Source organism: Musca domestica, unplaced genomic scaffold (assembly GCF_030504385.1).
Source record: "Musca domestica strain aabys unplaced genomic scaffold, Musca_domestica.polishedcontigs.V.1.1 73, whole genome shotgun sequence".
In the NCBI taxonomy this organism is placed as follows: domain Eukaryota; kingdom Metazoa; phylum Arthropoda; class Insecta; order Diptera; family Muscidae; genus Musca; species Musca domestica.
In genome coordinates, this window is record NW_026712390.1 from 3,354,843 (window position 1) to 3,375,350 (window position 20,508).

Consider the following 20,508-nt stretch of genomic DNA (forward strand, 5'->3'; position numbering starts at 1 on the left):
AAATGTCTCCCAAAATTTATTTAAAGATTTCCCAAAAATCATTTAAAAAATCTTCGTAGGCTGGCCTTTAAATATACCTTAAAAATTCTATAAAACTTTCCTAAAAAACCTCCAAAGAAACGTTAAAATGTTCCTCAAAAATTAGTTAACAATTATCAAAAATCCTTGATTGATTACCTTTATATACCCCTGAAAACTTGTTGAAAATCCATGACAAAAATTCGTTAAAATTTCCTTTTGATGATCTCCTACAAATCCAAAAAATAACCCTTTAATATTTTCCAAGCGTTGCCTTAACAGTTCACAATCTCAGATATCAGATATTTTTGGTCTCCTTTGTCACTGCCCATCTGCACCTACCCTCGTTTAACAAATATCATGGCTCTGTTATTTACAAAACAACATAAAAATAACAGATTCCCTGTTATTTTAATAACTCCGTCTCTAACATACCATGTGTAACATGCTCTCTGTTACTCTCTTCCACTCTCTCTCATTCCTTCCATATTCAGCCATGTTTAACCTTAGTAAACTACTAAGCAGTCATTAGTAAATGGCAACGGCATAACAGCATACCCCCAACCATATGAAAAATGTAAACAAAACAAGTGATGAGAGTGAGTGCCTGAGAGAGCGAGAGATAATGCCACTGCCAAACCAGACACCAACGCACACAGTGGGAGAGCCAGCCGTGGAAAGACAAAACTTGTTTCATCATATCGGTGGCTTCTTCTTCAGTTGTTAGCGGTCTTTTTAAGCGTCTGGTTGCAAGGAAACGCATGAAATTTTTTTTGTAACTCCACCTCGTTGTAATAATACGGCGCGTCGTTATTTGTCGTCGTCGTGATCGTTGTTGTTCTTTTACTTCTTCTATGAGAACAGTCGTGGTCGTCATCGTCGTGGCTTGTCGTCGGTGTCCGAGCTGTTGAATTCATGGCTTGGTTACTTTGATGGATGGATTACGGTGCTTTGTTTTGTTGAGAGTCAATGTGTGCGTCTGTGTGAAAGAGAATTAAAAAAGTAAAGGAGATAAAAGAATTACACAAAAAAATAAAAACAAAATGCCGTCGGCTTGGCATGGAGATTTAAGAAAAAATTAAAGGAAATTCAGTAAATAAATTGGAAATTAAAGAAAAAATAAAGGAAAATAGTGAAGAATTTAAAGGAGAAATAAATACAAATTAGTGTTGTGTTGTGTGAGTAAAAAATATAAGAGTTTTAATGAGGAGAAATTGAGGAAAAATACAACTCATTGTGGTGTAAGTCAATATTGCGACCTGTGGATTACTAAAAAAGGAATATGACAACGGATAATGGCGGAGAAATACGCGGAAAATTCATTTAAGAATATAAAATTAGATCCCAAAATCTTAAAAATGGAAGAAAAAATAAGAAAAATTGCTAAAATTATAGAAAAAAATAATCAAAAAACCAAAATTAGGAATATTGGAAAATAAAAGTATTTAGAAATAATTATTTTAAAAATGTGAGAAAACGACAAAGATTTGGAAAAAAATGAACATTTTTAAATTGGGATTTTAAATGCTAAAATTGCAAAACAATGAAATAAAATACAAGTTTATTTTAAAATTTAGGTGTAAAAGGAAAACTAAACTAAAAACTACTAAAAGAAAATTCGGCATTTCCCGAAATGCCAAATACCAATAAAAAAATAAAAAAAAAATTATGAAAAACTGAAAACATGGCATGAAAATTTTTACTTTTCGGTGGAAAAATTGAAAATATGTAACAAAATTTAAAAACCAATAAATAATTAATGATTGAGTGATTAAATCAATTAAGTATTGGAATGAGAAATTAAAATTTTGAAAAAAAACTAAAAAAATCATAAGAAGAAAATTATATTAAAAAATATGAATTTTTTAATGCTAAAATTGCAAACAAAAATTTTTTAGAATTAAAAAAAAAAAAATTAAAATTTTGGTTACAAAAAAAAAATTAAATAACAAATTTCCAAACTTAAAATTTCGTCGGAAACCTATTGGAAATCCGAATTGTCAAATTCCAAATTCTTTATTAGCAGTCCAAAAATTTTAAATAAATTGATGTTTTTTAGTGTTTTAAATTTTAAATTAAAAAATAAATTTTATTTAATTTCAGGTAAACTAAAATAATTAAAAAAAATCTGACAAAAAAGTTTGAAATGGAGCAAAAATAAAAATAATATTTTATCAAAGAAAATTCAAAATTTGATCAAAGAAATCAAATCTAAACAGAAATAATAAAAAGTATTTGTAATTAAAAACAAATAATAAAAACTAATATTTCAAGGAAATAAAAATTGATATTTTGATAAAAACGGAATTTAGTTCTTCACCCTCCTAAAAAAAAAAATATTAAAAAAATAATTAAAAAAGTGCACAAAAATTTGAGAAATCTGGAAAATCTAGAGCTTTACAGAAATAATACAAATCGGAAAATTATAATTTTTATAATGAAAAGGTGTCAAAATATTCAAACAGAATTTTCAAAATAAATAATTAGAAAAATCAAAGAATCTTAAAAAAAACAACGAAACCCTCAAAAGAAGGAATAACTTGTTTCTCCTGGAAAAAATATAAAAAACAACACAAAAAATGGCCAAATTTCCACGAAATACCCCACCAACCAGTCATTTTCTGGCCCTCTTCTTGATATTCATAAACCTCAATTCATCGCCCACCAGTGCAGTGCATCGCTATGACCAATCATCTTCGATAGAGTCAAGCAATCCCTACTATCGCACCTCCAGTTCCGGAGAGGTTGTGGGCTCCACCTCAATGTCGGGAGATGATGCCTTCCCCCACCACAATCGCTGCGAGCCCATAACCATTTCGATTTGTAAAAACATACCCTATAATCGGACAATAATGCCCAATTTAATTGGACACACCAAGCAGGAGGAAGCCGGTCTGGAGGTGACACAATTTGTACCCTTGGTCAAAATCGGCTGCAGTCCTGACCTACAGCTGTTCCTTTGCTCGCTTTATGTACCGGTTTGCACAATACTCGATCAACCCATACCGCCGTGTCGTTCTTTGTGTGAATCCGCACGGGTTTGTGAAACCCTAATGAGAAATTACAATTTCAATTGGCCCGAAAATTTAGAATGTTCAAAATTTCCCGAACATGGTGGGGAGGCATTGTGTGTGGCGGAAAATTCAACGGCCTCCACCCCACCTCCGACGAGGATATCGAAAAAGGTTACAACAAGGAAAAATTATGCCGGCATGGATAGTCCTCATCCGCATCGAGATATTGGCTTTGTTTGCCCAATGCAAATGCAAACGCCACCCGATATGGGCTACTCGCTGAAAGTTGGAGGAAAGGTGAGTTCGTTTTGGAATTATCTCGGATTTAATTTTTATGTTTTGCAAATTTCAAAAAACCTAGGGAGAATTATAAATCAAACAAATATCTGGTATAATTTTTTTCCGCTTAAAATGGTCGCTGATTTATGCTTTTACGAGGTCATACTTCCCCAAATAGCATGTGGAGTTTTGGCTCAATGTGGAATTGCATTCTCAATTTTTTCATCAGTTCAGAACGTAAAGTCAGGAATCGACGGCTCAGAATTCTATCAGAATATTTCGGGTAGCGATAGGTAATAATCGATCACACCACCTTTAGTACTCAAAGTTCTGAAAGCCGTAGTAACCGATTAATCTATTTAAAATGATTCGAGATAAAACCTCATTTTCGTTGTTGAAATTACAGAGAATGGTCACAAAGTCATGCTCGAAGGACCATTTTTCCTGAATCCAAAACAAAAATTTGCATTTACATACAGCATCTATTTTATATCTTAAAAGGGGATAATCTTTTAAGTATTCGAATGCTTCAAATATTTCGATTAAAAAACTGCAACAAAATCAAATGCCATAATTTTTAATTTTTTTAAATTTTATTGAATAAAAGCAAGGAAAGTCGGAAATAGCATCAAATTTTAGAATAAGTTTAGATTTGTTCGATTTGGTTACCTTTGGCACGAATTATGGCCTTCAAATGGCCAATGAAACCGTCACACGCTGCTCGAATGTTGCTCTGCGGTATTTTGGCCCATTTCCGGCGAAGCGCTTGCTTGAGGTGATCGCCACTTTGCTTTATTTTCAGTGCCAATCTTGCTTTCCAAAATTCTCCAGACACAATAGTCCAACGGGGATTGATATCCGGAGACTTTGGTGGCCATTGTGCACTGGAAATGAAGCGAGGAACCTCATTTTGTAACCATTCTTGGGTGGCGAACCATTTTGAGTGCGATGGTGCTGAGTCCTGTTGGAATGTCCAAGGTCTGCGGCCAAAATATTTGCATGTCCAAGGCTTTAATACACCCTACAGAATATTTTCGCGGCTATATTCGGCATTTATTCTAATGCCACGGTCGCTTAATACGAGCGGATAGCGACCATCGGCTGTTATTGTGGCCCACATCAACACCAAGGCCGGCGTGTGATTTCTGGTGGCCAACCGAAGGCACACATTTTCAGCTAAGATCTTTGGCAGGTAAACACGATGATTTTGTTTATTTACAAACTGCTGGACAACGAATTTGGTTTTCTCATCGCAGATAACCAAATTCGGCAGTTCACCACTTTTTCGGTCAAGCGAAGCAACTCTTTAGCTCTTTTGAGTCTATTTTCTTTCGGTTGAGGTGTAAGTTCTTGCACTTTTAGGAATTTCAACGGCTTTGCCCCCAGCTCAGTTTTCAATATTTGCCGAATGGAATATTGCGATATGTTCAGCTCACAAGCCATTTTTCGGCCAATGCGCAGCGGGTTTCGATCAAGTCGCTCCTTTACTTTTCGAACCATTTTTGCTGATGTTGCTGTTTTCTTCCTTACACTTCCTTGAGGTTGGGCTACGCTACCAGTATCACGGTAACGAGTGATAGTACAAGACACAAAAAATTTATTCACATCTAAATGCTGGAGTGCTCTAACGATAGCCACTTGTGGTTTTCAAAATTCAGAAATCAAACTATCCCGCTTGAATTCCGAACACGAATAACTCTTTTTCTGGAAAATTCTCACCAAAAAGGCTTTTGCATGCTTGTAAACAATATTGAGCTGTCACTCGAATAATTTTAACGGCTGTCGGACGAGTGGCTTAGAAATGACAGCAGTCTGAAGTTGGTTGCAGTTTTTTCATATATTTTTCGTATTAAATGGCCGTGGTGGCATCAGAATAAATGCCGAATATTATCGCGAAATGTTCTGGAGGGTGTATTAAAACCTTGGGCACTCAAACATTTTAGCCGCAGACGACCTTGGACATTCCAACAGGACTCCGCACGCGCCACCCAAGAATGTTTACAAAATGAGATTCCTCGCTTCATTTCCAACGCACAAAGGCCCCCAAATCTCCGGTACCAATCCGTTGGACTATTGTGTCTGGAGTATTTCGGAAAGCAAAGTTGGCACTTAAAAATACCAAAGTGTCGATCACCTCAAGCTAACGCTTCTCCGGGAATGGGCCAAAATATCTCAGATTAACATTTGGCCAGCGTTTGACGGTTTCATTGGCCGTTTGAGGGCCAAATTTCTTGCCAAAGGTGACCAATTCGAACAAACCTAAACTTATTCTAAAATTTAATGCTATTTCCCACATTTTTGCTTTTATTTTATAAAATTTGAAAAAAAGAATGTAGAAATTATGGCGTGTGACTTTTTGCAGGATTTTTTTTTATCTCACTCTGTATATAGACGCTGCATGTGAATGCAAATTTTTATTTGTTTCAGTAAAAATGGTGCTTCGATTGCAGGTTAGTGCCACTATTTTGCAAGTAACACTTTACGATCCCATCCATAGAGAGGGAGACTTCCTTTTTCAAAGAAGAAGATCCTGACATGCTACAACAATTATGGTCCTCCCTGCCATATATAAGTAACACTTAACGATCCCATCCATAGAGAGACTTCCTTTTCCGAAGAAGAAGATCCTGACTTGCTATAACAATTATGTTCCTTCCTGTAATATAATGATAGAATGTCAGATATAAATAAAATTTCTCAAATCTTTACAATTCTTATTTACCTGTTGTTGCAAAATAGTCAGGCTTAATTCCAGTACCGTTGTTTTTTTATAAAAACAACGTTTGTTTATTGTTATTTACGTTTAGGAATTATTTGGTCCTTCGATCTGTTGCAATTTCAATTAATTCTTTATGAACCCTGGTCCTTGGTTCAGGTACATTATTCGACAGTAAATTATTCTGATAAATAACTATTTGCCAGTATTTATGAGCTTTTCCCTCATTTTCATGCTTAGCATCGCTGTGTTGAGGACTACCGACACCAGTATCTGGAATATATATCTCTTCCCATTTCTGAGGAAGAAGATCTCAACTTCCCAATACAATTGTACTAATTTTCTGTCATCCTAATATTCAACCCAATCCTCTCCTGATTATTACTTTTTAAAAAACTTGATTGTGAAACATTTGTAAAACACAAACTGAAATAGGGAGTCGGTCAATCGAAAGTAGTGTCTGAGACAGACATTTCCCGAAGCTATCATGTTCCAATGTATTGCCCAAGTAGTTAACTTGATAAACTACTTGGCGATTTGAAACGGCAGCCTTGTTTCTTATCGATATTTCTCAGAGCAAATGACTTCTTTTCGAGCTGTCGAATGATTGCTAAATACCGCAACTTACAACTTATGGATGCACGGCATGGCGGGAAAGGAGGCACAACATTGGTGACAAAAATTTATACCCACTATCGATTACTGTATGACAATTTGCAACACCTTTTAGAGTAAACTGCAAGAAAAACAAAAAACGCAGGCCAATATGGCTAGCCAGCCAATCTATATGGCCAGCAAGCAGGCAAACGAAAATAAAACAAACATGAAAACGTAACAATCAATGGAAATAGGGTGCAGCTTTTCTGTGTGTCCCTCCATTGCCTTCTACCAATTCCCCCTTCTTTTTTCGCCATTTTCTGAAACAGTTTTCGAAATGAAAAGAAAAATATGTTTTGGTCATAATAATGACACTAAATATCAAATAATTAAATATTAAATGTCGGGCAAACGAAGAAAAAACTGTCATTTTTCCAAGCCACTGAATTGGCAACATCAACAACACCCAGGCCAAAAATATACTCGGCTTTACACATACTCTGTGGGCCCATATTACGCGTTTAATTAGCTGACATTTGACGTTACTTTGGCGAACACATTGCTGGCAGTTTTCTTGCCTTTGATTCACAACTACCAGCACCACCACCACAGCAGAGGCAACAAAATTAAGAAATATGGCGTTGAAGTCGTTAACGACTTCTTGTCAATTTGTTAAAATGACAGTTGGTTTAGGTTTGTGGCAAATACTAATTTGCTAAAAAAGAGACCATAAGAAAAATAAAGTTTGTTAACTTCCCTTGGCTATGTTTTTTTTTTTTATTTAAAAATGGCTGAAGAAAAGAGAAGAATATAAAATAAGAAAACGCAAGACTTATTGCGGAAAGAAATAACTTCTAAATTTGATGATGGACTAAGCTCTTGAAAATTAGTCATCAGAGACTTCTTGTTGTAAAAGAAAATGGTCCTTCGATTAGGGATTTGCTTGAGAGTGTTTCACAAAAAAAAAACCGTAAAGCTTCAAACTATTGCGGCAGTCTACTAACAGGGCTTTACAATTTACTTTCTCAAAAGAAAATGGTCCTTCGACGAGGGGTTCGCTTCAAAGTGTTTCACTCGTAACAAAGCAAACTATTGAGGCAGTCTCCTAACTAGGCTTTTCAATTTAAAATAATCCCAAAAGAAAATGGTCCTTCGACGTTCTTCTTAAAATTTCAGAATATAAAACTTCGCTACGGGTTTAGGTCTCACTGCGAACAAAGTACGCCCTTGAAAGCTAGTTATCATGAGACAATCTCCTAACTGGGCTTTTCAATTTACTTTCTCAAAGAAAATGGTCCTTCGAACCCCTACGCTTCAAAGTGTTTCAGTCGTAAAAGTACAAACTAGTGAGGCAGTCTCCTATCTAGGCTTTCCAATTTAAAATAATCCCAAAAGAAAATGGTCCTTCGACGTTCTTCGTAAAAATTTTCTTGGGATCTTACAAGGTCCATTTTTGTTTACTTTAAAAAATTGGCACGGTATTGAGACGCTGCATGCAAATGCAAAATTTTATGTTTCAATAGAATATTATCCTTCGATACGGGTTTAGGTTTAACTACTGAGAATGTATGCCTTTGTAAGCTGGCGACATGAGGCCTTTTTATTGTTTCATTAGAAAATGGTCCTTCGGTGGATAATATTTTCAATAAACGCTGTAAAATGCTGGTTTGATACAGCTACCTCCATTTTAATAAATTAAGAAAATAGTCGAGTGAGAAACCCAAAACTATTCTTTTCGTGGAAGTTTCAACTTTTTTGTATTAAATATAGACGCTGTATGTAAATGCAAACTTTTTTGGCTTCAGTAGAGTATGGTCCTTCGGTATTAGAATTTTACAATGAAGGATCACATTTTCCAACTTCTGACAAAGAGAAAAATGCCCTTCGATTAGATATTTGCTGGAGAATAAATTTTACAATAGAGAAATGATCAATTACTTCAAAGTAGCACTTTACAATAGAGACATGATCATATACCTCCTTTCGTTGGAGATATATTCAAAATAGAGGCAATATATTTCTAAAATATTGAGACAGACTTCTTGCGTTCGTTTTTTTTTTTTTTTTTTTTTTTGTCAAAATGGTCCTTCGACCATTAATCCAATTGAGATACTTAAAATTTTTAATGGACAAATTTTTTATTAAATAGTGACGCTTTTTTGTTTCATTTGAAAATGGTTCTTTGGAGCCCCTTTAAACAACTGACTGAATCCAAGTCAGTCTCAAAAGAGACAATAACTCAGACTCAATCTTCCCTGTTTTTGGAAAATTAAATAGTTTTGCATTCACACGCAGCGTCTAAAACTTTGCATCCTTTTCTGAGCTCTCTTCCAGAAAGATATCTCCTTTTACAACTGTCTCCATAGGGATAAAAACTCAGACTCCTTCCTTTCTATTTTCTGGAAAATACAAAATTTTGCATTCACCTACAGCGTCTAAATAATTCTTTGCACCCTTCATCATCCTTCCTTTAATGTATTTTCCTTTTCAAAAAGAAATTTTCCAATAAAGTGCTTCTTGCTTTAATATAATCGATTAAATCTACCCAACGCTTCATTCTTTTCTTTTCCACCTGACCTCATTAGTTTGCCTGGCAAGTGAGCAGCAGCGAACATAGCAGAAATACAACTTGGACTTGTTATTGCATGTCGTCATAGAGACTCAATTTCAAGGATACAACCCAGATAATTGAATGTATTTTAAGTTGATGACACACAAAGAATTGACATGGATTTCTTTTGTGTGGAAGGATATTCGAAGGATGGGCAATTGGGAGATTGCATGTTGTTCTATGGCTTGTATTTTCATTCGCCTCGATAAGAGTTACCTGTTGAAACACCTCAATGCTTTGTTGTATTTCTATGTGACAAAAAATGCATAGAAAAAAAGGATCTACAAGCATTGATTGTATCTGCCGGTCTCTGTTGCTTGAATACTCAAAAAGGACATTAGGGTAGGTAGCGCTTAATTTATTTGGCACCTCTTTAGAGAGGGGAATTTTACACAGAACTGGTATTGCTGGTGGTGGTGTGTGAGGCCGCCTTGGAGGACTTTAAAAACCACCCTTAAATAAGGATATGCCAACAACACGATAATGATGTTGTTGTTGCTGTTCTTTGTCAACTTCACGAAAAAAAAGGTTCACTCACCATCTGATAGGCAGACGATGGATGGATGGCTGAATGTACGTATCGATGGCCGGATGTGTGTTTCACAACTGTCTGCAATTGTGTTTGTCAGGAGGATTTATGAGGCGACAAGGAGGGCTACGACGACGAGCATAACAATGGAGGGTCGTTAGGAGCTGGTAGACAGTCAAGCCACCATGGCCAACACTTCTTGCTCCGCATTAAAACAAAAAACCAAGGTTTATTTATGCAACATGTTGCATGAATGTTCTCTGTGGCATAAATATTATTTTTAGCTCAAGACTATGAGTGTGTGCGACCGTCCGTCCGTCCTCTCTTCTGTCTGTCTGTCTGCCAGTCTGGCGGTAATACATATAAAATTATGTTGTAGACAACATTGCTGGCATATCAAACAGACAAATAGAATATCCTTTTGCCATATTTTCTGTTTCCATGTTCGGAGAGGAGAGAGGGTTGGTTGTTTCGTTTGTTTTTCAACGTTAGGCAATTAATGCCGTTTAATGGCAGAAAAATCGGTTTTAGAAAATGATATCCCTTTATAAACACAGACGTCCTGTAAGTGTGGAAAATCCTCGCATAATCCTTGTGCGAATCGAACAGACATTGTTCGTCATGTTTTTTTCGGAACTCCATTGTAAACGTAATCTAATGGTTTTAATGATTTCAGTGTTGTGACAAGTTTCATGGACGTGGAAGGTCAAAAGGAAAAGATAATTTGGATAGGATAATTCTGGAGAGGGTAATTCTGAAAAATGAAATAATGAAGCAATAAGGTAGCCAGGAGAGGTTGTTCTTTCCTAAAAAAAGTTTGCATTCACATGCAGCGTCTAAAATATCTGGTACTTAAAACCCCCTACACAGGACCCTAAGAGGAGACATTTTGGTCTTCTTTGAGGAGACCTTTTGGCCTTCCATGAAAAGCCCTTCTGGTCTTCTATGGGAAGACCTTTTGGTCTTCTAAGAGGAGACCTTTTGGTCTTCTAAGAGGAGACCTTTTGGTCTTCTAAGAGGAGACCTTTGGGTCTTCTATGAGAAGACCTTCGGGTCTTCTATGAGAAGACCTTTTGGTCTTCTAAGAGGAGACCTTCCGGCCTTCTATGAGAAGACCTTTTGGTCTTCTAAGAGGAGACCTTCCGGCCTTCTATGAGAAGACCTTTTGGCCTTCTATGAGAAGGCCTTCTGGTCTTCTATGAATAGATCTTCTGGTCTTCTTTGAATAGACCTTCTGGTCTTCTATGAGAAGACCTTCTGGTCTTCTATGAGAAGACCTTCTGGTCTTCTATGAGAAGACATTATGGTCTTCTATGAAAAGACATTCTGGTCATCTGTGAGAAGACCTTTTGGCCTTCTATGAGAAGAAGACCTTTTGGCCCTCTATGAGAAGACCTTCTGGTCTTCTATGAGAAGACCTTCTGGTCTTCTATGAGAAGACTTTCTGGTCTTCTATGAGAAGACCTTCTGGTCTTCTATGAGAAGACCTTCTCGTCTTCTATGAGTAGACCTTCTGGCCTTCATGAGAATACCTTCTGGCCTTCTGTGAGAAGACCTTCTGGCCTTCTGTGAGAAGACCTTCTGGCCTTCTGTGAGAAGACCTTCTGGCCTTCTATGAGAAGACCTTCTGGCCTTCTATAAGAAGACGTTCTGGCCTTCTATGAGAAGACCTTCAAGCCTTCAATGAGAGGATTTACTGGTCTTCTATGTGCAGAAGACCTTTTGGCCTTCGATGAGAAGACATTCTGGTCTTCTATGAGAAGACATTCTGGTCTTCTGTGAGAAAACCTTCTGGTCTTCTAGGAGAACATTTTTTGGACTTCTAAAATAAGACTTTCTGGTCTTCTAGGAGAAGACCTTCTGGTCTTTCATGAGAACTTTTGGCCTTCTATGAGAAGTCTTTCTTGTCTTCTTTCTGGCCTTCTATGAGAATACCCTGGTCTTCTATGAGAAGACCTTCTGGTCGTCTTTGAGAAGACCTTCTGCTCTTCTTGAGAATGATTTCATGGGTCTGGAGAGTCAGGAAGGAGAGGATTTGGGATTTTTATGAAAACTCAAGAATATCTAGACAACAATCCTGGGAAAACTACTCCATACAGACAAAATGAAGTATAACAATTCGCCATAAGTTAGGCCACGGGAATTCTAGACCCGATAAATTGTTCGTCCCAGAAAAAAAATTTGCATTCACATGCAGCATCTAAAATATCTGGCATTTAAAACCCATGTAAATGTACCTTTGAACCATCTGAAATTTATGACTTCTGTAAATTAAAAATTCAATATAAAATTCAGACTCGGATTCCTAATTTTAATCTCCAAAAAAAATAAATTTAGGGGCCCAAAATATAAAGACTTATCTATAATTGAATTACCTCATAAAACAATATTAATTTACCAATATTCGATAATTTAATCGCTTAGACTTAGTCTCCTCGCAGTCCATTCTTTGGCTTCTTTTCAGACTATGGCTCCTCTCCTAAATTCCAAAGATTTACACACGATTCGGGTCCCTGTCAAACCTTTTTGACCATCTTTCTAAATCATCCTTTTCCCTAGCTACGCCACTGCCTTCTTTCCGGTCTCTCATTCTATCTACTTTACTTCCATTCGCTATTTGTTTACTCATGGCATGTAATCAATTAAAAATACAATATGAATTATTTTAGAGTGGTGCAAAACAAAAAAGCAGGGAAAACAAAAGGATGTAGAGAAAGAGGAGGAGGAGGGTTGAAAAGGCGAATTATAGAGTTTTCATTCGATTCAATGCTTACCGAGGGATTAGTGCAAATGTAATGGCATAGAATAAGTCTATTAGAAGCTAATGGTTGAGGATAACAATTAAAAACAAAAAAACAGAAAATAGGGGAAATGAAAACAAAGTAGATTATTTGTAATTACTTTAGATTGATGCTCGTCGAAGGACCAATTAAAATTTTTACATAATGAATTGTCATTCAATTTGGAATTTAAAATTTATTCTGGTTTAAACGTTGCTGTTCAAGAATAATTTTAATGTTTTCGATGTCGCAGCAAAATCTGCTTATCTTTACTCAAAAGATAAGCAGATTTTGTTGGTTTGCTCGAAGGACCATTTCGTGTAAGAAACTACTCAAAACTTGTGGGACAGGAGGAACATTTGAGAAAGATAGATTAATATTAAGTTGAAAGTATTTCAGGAACTAACAGCGATCTTTTAATGTCTTTGGACTCGTCTGTACCGAAATTGCTTTGTCTCTTTGGCCTGCTCGAAGGACCATTTCAGTGAATATTAAAAAAGAAGTGTTAATTCTTTTGCGCGACTGAAAAATCCTTCATTTTGGTTGGTATTGTTTAACCGATACTGATACACGGTTTTTTTCTGGTAGAAGGACCATTTTTTTGGAGAATATTTAATTCATGAAGTGCAAAGGAAGTCAGAAGGTTTTTATAATTGGCAATTCATTGTTGCTTTGGTTACTCGAAGGACCATATCTTTATAGTGCATAATCAATGTGAGTAGGATAATATTGAAAGGAGAAATATATTAGGATTTAGTTGAAAATAATTTGTGGAACTAACGGCGGTCTTTAAATTCAGTTTGCCTGGTCTTAATCGGCAGTTTTCAGCCATTTTGACCTGCTCGAAGGACCAATTCATTAAAATCTATTCATGTCAAAAAAAAGCACCAGTTTGCATGGCGACAAAGAGTAACTGGAGTCAAGAAAATTTTTGTGTCGTTTTGCATTGCTTCACTGGCAAATATTCAAGTTTTGGATCTACTTGAAGGACCATTTCTTTGTCGAGGAATTTCCAAGAAAAATCAATGGGGCAAACTGAATGCTAAGGTACATTAAAAATATGGTTTAAAATCATTCCACCAACTAACGATGGACGAAGGATAATGTATTTTCCTTTCGTATCATTATTAAATTTGTCCTAGTCGAAGGACCACTTTTAGAAATTTATAAAATTTCTGCCATTTGGACGACCTCGAAGGACCATTTCAATAAATATTCCTTTTATAGACACAAACAGTGGTTTAGAAAGTGAGGAAAGATATATGAGTAATAAAAAAAATTTGCAGGCCTAAAAAAGTTTGTTTTTCTTCCGGTCTTGGATTACTCGAAGGACTAATTCTTTGTAGAGATTTTTCCATTGGAATTCAATGGATCCTACTGAAAGCCGAGATACATAAAATTTAGCTTAAAATCATTCCGCGAACTTTTATTAAGTTTGTCATAGTCGAAGGACCATTTTTCTTCTCATCGAACTTTCGATTAAATAGGACTAATATTCAAAGAATATTAGTTTTATAGACAGAAGTTAAATATTTGTGGATAAGAATTATGAGTTATAAATAATTTTTGTTGGGCTGAAAAAAAATTGCACTGAAATCTTGGTCTGCACGAAGGAAGGAAGAAAGTTTGCTCTGGAAACTGAGTTAAATCTGTCAATGTTTGCGAAAACTTTCTCTTTGTTAGGTCTGCCCGAAGGACCATTTTTATGTAGAAGATTTTCTTTGGAGCAAGTACTTATGAAATGCTCGGAAACTAAGCTCATTTTAAATTTTTTAGGTCTTCCCGTAGGACCATATTTACATAGTAACCTTCTGATCTCAAGTCGCAGGACCACTTTTCCCTTCTCGAATGACCATTTCCTCCAACTAACTGATTATTAGTTAATCTCTCTTAGATTTTTTGAAACATTAAACCTCCGAAAATTTCAATTCGTTCAGAAAATGTTTTCTGGATTATGGGGGAAGATGAGCTTAAATCGAAGGACCACTTTTTCCTTTTCGAACGACCATTTCTTTTCTGGAAATCTTTTTCTTTAGAAGGGACTTATGAAATATTCAGAAACTGAACTCAACTTGCAATTCTTTAGGTCTTAAATGGTAACCATGTCATCTCAAGTCGCAGAACCACTTTTCTCCAACTAACTGACTATACATGCATGTATTTCGATTCTTTAACACATATCACGTCCAGAAGACTTCAATTGGTTCAGAAATTGATTTCGTGAATTGTGGACCGATGAGCTTAAGTCGAAGGACCAATTTTATCTCATCGAAGGACCATTTCTTTTCTAGGAATCTCTTGTCCTGGACTTGAAATATTCAGAGATTGGACATTTTTTATACCGAAGGACCATCTTTTATATAGTTACAATTTGATCTCAAGTCGAAGAACCACATTTGCCTTCTCGAACTACCATTTGTGAATATCTTTGTATTTTATGAAATATATAACGTCCGAAGATTCAAATTTGCTTAGACAATAGTTTATTGTATTAGAGGCAACTGATCTAGAGTCGAAGGACCATTTTGCCTTCTCGAAGGGCCATTTCTTCTCTGGAAATCTTTTTCTGGAGAAGGGACTTATGACATACTCAGAAACTGCTCTCACTTTTGCCCGAAGGACCATTTTTCTAAAGTGACCATCTGATCTCAAGTCGCTGAACCACTCTTGCCTGCTCGAAGGACCATTTTCTCCAGCTAACTGATTATACATGTATCTCTTCTGTACTTTAACGCATGTCACGTCCAGAAGATGTAAATTTTTTCAGAAATGGTTTTCTTGGATTATGGGCCGATGAGTTTAAATCGAAGGACCACTTTTACCTTATGGAAGGACCATTTTTTTCAGGAAATATCTTTCTGGACAAGGGATATAATTTGCAATTGTTTAGTGCAAATGGTCTCTTCTTTAGGTCTGCCCGAAGGACCATTTTTTATATTGTAACCATTTGATCTCAAGTCGAAGAACCACGTTTGCTCGAAGAACAATTTCATCCTGATTATTTGTGAACTTCTTTGTTTTGAAACATGTCTTGTATTTAGGCAGCTGATATTAAGTCGAAGGACCATTTAATTTCTGAAAAGCTCTTTCTGAGGAGGGATTCATGAAATACTCAGAAATTGAGCACAACTTGCAATTATTTGTTGAAGTTTTATGTCTTTTTAAGGTCTGCCCGAAGGAACAGTTTTTATATAGGAACCATCTGAAGGACCATTTTCTTCAACTAACTGATTATTATTGAATCTCTCTTTTATTTTTGATATTTCAATATTCAATTTGCTTAGAGATTTTGTTTTGTATTATTGGCCAGCTGATCTTAAGTCGAAGGACCATTATAACTTCTCGAATGACCTTTTATTTTCTGAAAATCTCTTTTCATTATTGAGATTACACTTCCCCTCTAACTGAGTATATTAGCGGAATCTGATCTTAAGCCGAAGGACCATTTTGCCTTCTCGAAGGACCATTTCTTTTCTGGAAATCACTTTTTATTTTTGGGATTACAGTTCCCGCTCTAACGAAGTGATAATTAATGCTAAGTGATTAATTAAATCTCCTTTGCATCTTCAAATGCCATAACAAACGAAGAATTCAATTTGTTTAAAGAAATTTTTTCCAGCCATCAATCATTTTGTAAAATGACAAGTGCTCTCATGTAGGTGTCGCTCTCCATGAGCAGGATGTGCATTATGGCTGCAAGGAGATTTGAAGTGATAAAAGCCCACATGAAATAAATTGAAAGCGGTTTCCTAGATAGTGGTCATACAATTTGTTCGGCCAACTATTCGAGTGGTCATCCAAACTAATGGCTCATTCAAGAATAGTAAATTTTTCTTTTTTTTAACGCTCGGCATTATCATGTCTTTCATTTGTTAAAAATGCAATAATAAAATCAATTTTATGATGATCATAATTAGGAAACAAGATGAAAAGTGTAAAAACATAAGAACCATCAGCATAACATGGAGATGATCTGGCAAAAAAAAAACAAGTCCTTAGGAAGTCATTCATTCAATGGTACAACAACTCAACTTTCTTGTGGCAGGGCCATCTCATGGCAATATGATATCCATTGATCTGGTACTGGCCGGCAAGGGATTGTCATGTAAATACAAGATTGAAACCCAGTGGGCATACGAAGGATGGCATAGCCAGCCTGCCCGTCATGTAAACATGTTGCCATAACAAACAACTCTCCACGTTACAAAGTAACCTCTGAGCCTCTGAGCTAGGGCTAGGGTATGAGGCCTAATAAACTTGGATTCTTTAAGAAACATGACTAAGTATAATTTATGGCTTCTGCTTACAAATGCATCGGAAGAATCGGAAACTCAAGTCACACCACGACATGGACAGAGAATCCGCAAACAATAACATGGACAATTCCTTTCCGTCTTTTTTTCATTTTCTGGCTGGCTGTCTGTTCCTCTGTCTGTCTATCTATCAGGGTGTTGTATATGATGATCGTTTTCATATTCAACACCGTCTGTCTGTCGGTCTTTCTTTCCCTTATTTTGCAAGTTGCTTGGCCAACTACTTGTTATAGAATCAAGCATTGCAGCAAATGTCTTGTTGTTCGCAAAACTTGTTTCACTTGTTTTCCTCTTGTTTTATTATTATTATGTTGTGGTATCTTCTTCTTTGTGGAGTGTAACTCAAGACGCATAAGAACAAGAATTACATGAACAAAAACAAGTAGGAAACAAGTATTACACAAAAGCAGGGTAATGCAAATGCAGTGAAAGAAAAATCAACCGAAAGATCTCTTGAAAATTCTTTGAGAAAAGAAATGGTCCTTCGACCAGGACAAACGTAATAATATACAAGAAAAAGAAATGGTTCTTCGTTCATTGTTAGTTTTTGAAATGAATATATCTCGGCAAATGCAGTGGAAGAATCAACTAAAAGACCTCTTGAAAGCTCGACGAGAAGAGAAATGGTCCTTCGACCAGGGCAAACTTAATAATACGCAAGAAAAAGAAATGGTCCTTCGTCCATCGCTATTTCCTGAAATGAATATATCTCGGCTTTCAGTGGGAGCGTGGGAATGAAATGGTTCCCATGAAATATCTCCGACAAAGAAATGGTCCTTCGAGCATACCAAGACCACAATGAAAACAAAACTAGGATTTTTTTTGGACCGCAAAAATTATTCCTACATTCCAAATAGTTCCTCCTGTCAATATAAATAATATTTGATTTAATCGAAAGTTCGATGAGAAGAGAAATGGTCCTTCGACTAGGACGTCCATCGTTAGTTCCTGAAATGATCCTTAAGCTAACTTTTCATATATGTCGGCTTTCTGTAGAATCCTTTCCATGGAATATTCTCGACAAATGGTCCTTCAAGCAAAGCAAGACCCCAAATGAAAACAAATTTCCATGAAATATCCTCGACAAAGAAATGGTCCTTCGAGCAGATCTAAACCGCAATGAAAACAAAACTAGGGGATTTTTTAGGCCCAAAAAAATGATTAATAACCCATATTTCTTTACCACACATTATGTAGAGGTGCTTCTGTATATAAATGACCGTATTTGATCGAAAGTTCGATGAGAAGAGAAATGGTCCTTCGACTAGGACAAACTTAACAATACGAAAGGAAAAGAAGTGGTCCTTCATCCATCGTTAGTTCCTGAAATGACCTTAAAGCTAAATTGTAATATATCTCGGCTTTCAGTAGAACCCTTTCCATGGAATATTCTCGACAAATGGTCCTTCGAGCAAACCAAGACCGAAATAAAAACAAATTTCTATGAAATATCCTCGAAAAAAGAAATGGTCCTTCGAGCAGACCAAAACCGCAATTATCAAAACTAGGATACTTTTTAGCCACGCAATTTTTTCCAATTTCCATAAAGTGATCCTTCGACTAGGACAAACTTAATAAGACGAAAATAAAAGAAATGGTCCTTCGTGCATTGTAAGTTCCTGAAATTATTTTCAAGAAATGGTCCTTCGAGCAAACCAAGACAACAATGAAAACAACAGAAACATATTTTTCGTTCGGGCAGACCTAAAGAATTGCAAATTGAGCTCAGTTTCCGAGTATTTCATAAGTTCTTTGTCCAGAAAGATATTTCCAGGAAAGAAATGCCACTTCGAAAAGTTAAAATGGTTCTTCGATTTAAGATCAACAACATATAATACAAGAAAAAAATTTCTTAACCAATTGAAATCTTTGGGACGTTAAATGTTTCAAAAAATAAAAGAGAGAGATTCAGTAATTATCAGCTAGTTGAAGGAAATGGTCCTTCGAGAGGGCAAAAGTGGTTCTGAGAATTGAGATCAGATGATTACAACATAAAAAAATGGTCCTTCGGTCAGAAGTAAAATATACAGTTTTTAGTATTTTATTCAAATCTTTTCTCCCGAGCAAATTTTTTTTCCTGAAGAAGAGAAAATTTTCGCAAACAATTGCAAATTGAGCTCAGTTTCGGAGCATATTATAAGGCCCTTCTCCAGGGCAAATGTTTCCTACTTAAAATGGTATTCGAACAGGCCAAAAAATCTAAAGTTACCAATTGGCTCAAAAAAACTAAATTTAAATGTCATCTGTAAAACTTCAAAGAGTAATGATTGCCTCCCTCTTTTACATATTCCCGATAAATGACCCTTCGTCGTTGAAGGAAAATGGTCCTTCGATCTGAGAAAGTTCGAGAAATGCTGAATTCTTTTTAATTATTGGTATTTCCAATATTTGTTTGGTCGTCGCAAAGGGAAAATGGTCCTTCGATCTGACAAATTTTAATAAATGCTGAATTCTATTAAATTTTTGTTATTTCCTTGAATTGGTACTTCATCGTAGATGGAAAATCATTTTACCATCAGTAAATCCGAATTCTTTTAAATTTTTTTGTATTTCCCTTAATTGGTCCCTCGTCGCAGTCTGAAAATGGTCCTTTGACTATGTCGATATTTCCAAAATGATGATTACTAACAATTTTTCGTATTTTCGAGATTTGGTCCATCGTCGCAGAGGGCCGTAGAAGAAAAATGGTCCTTCGATCTGACAAATTTCACGAAATTCTTAATTTTTTTAATATTTGGTGTTTCCAATATTTGTTCGGTCGTCGCAGAGGGAAAATGGCCCTTCGATCTGACAAATTTTAAGAAATGCTGAATTCTATTTTTGCATTTCATTGAATTTGTCCTTCGTCGTAGAGGGAAAATGGTAGAGGGAATTTGTATTTTCATGAATTGGTCCCTCTTCTCAGAGGGAGAATGGTCCCTCGACTTTGTCGACATTTCCAACATGGTGATTACTTACAATTTTTCGTATTTTCCAGATTTGGTTCATTGTCGCGAAGGGAAAATTGTCCTTCGAGCTGACGTAATTTTAAGAAATGCAGATCACTTTTAAATTTTTGGTATTCCGCAAATTTGGTTCTTCGTCGTAGAAAAAAAATGGTCCTTCGATCTGACAAATTTAAAAAAACGGATTTTTTTTAATTTTTTTGTATTTCCCTGACTTTTGCCTTCATCGTGGAGGGGAAATGGTCCTTCGACTTGTCGATATTTCCAAAATGCTGATAACTTTAAAAATTTTGGTATTTGCAATATTTGGTCCTTCGTCGCAGAGGGGAAATGATCCTTCGACTTTGTCGATATTTCCAAAATGCTGATTACTAACAATTTTTTGTATTTTCAAAATTTGGTCCATCGTCGCAGAGGAAAAATGGTCCTTCGAGCTGACGGAAATTTAAAAAATGCTAATTATTTTTGAATTTTTTGTATTTGCCATATTTGTTACTTCGTCGAAGAAGAAAAATTGTCCTTTGATGTGACAAATGTCAAGAAATGCTGAAATGTATTTTTTATTTTGGCATTTCCTTGAATTGGTCCTTCGTCGTAGAGGAAAAATGGTCCTTCGATCTGACAAATTTCGAGTAATTCTGAATTCTATTTTCTATTTTGGCATTTCCTTGGATTGGTCCTTCGTCGTAGAGGGAAAGTGATCCAC

The 20,508-nt window shown here is 35.9% G+C and overlaps 1 protein-coding gene across 1 annotated transcript in view; it reads left to right on the top strand.

Annotated features, from left to right (window-relative positions):
- The first annotated feature begins 2,597 nt into the window (after nucleotides 1–2,597).
- The window catches only part of LOC101898558 (frizzled-like), a 245,930-nt gene continuing 228,019 nt past the window's right edge, over nucleotides 2,598–20,508 (top strand). The window contains exon 1 of the mRNA XM_059130348.1: nucleotides 2,598–3,329. Coding sequence (XP_058986331.1) covers nucleotides 2,598–3,329 — 732 coding nt within the window. The remainder of the gene's footprint in view (nucleotides 3,330–20,508) is intronic.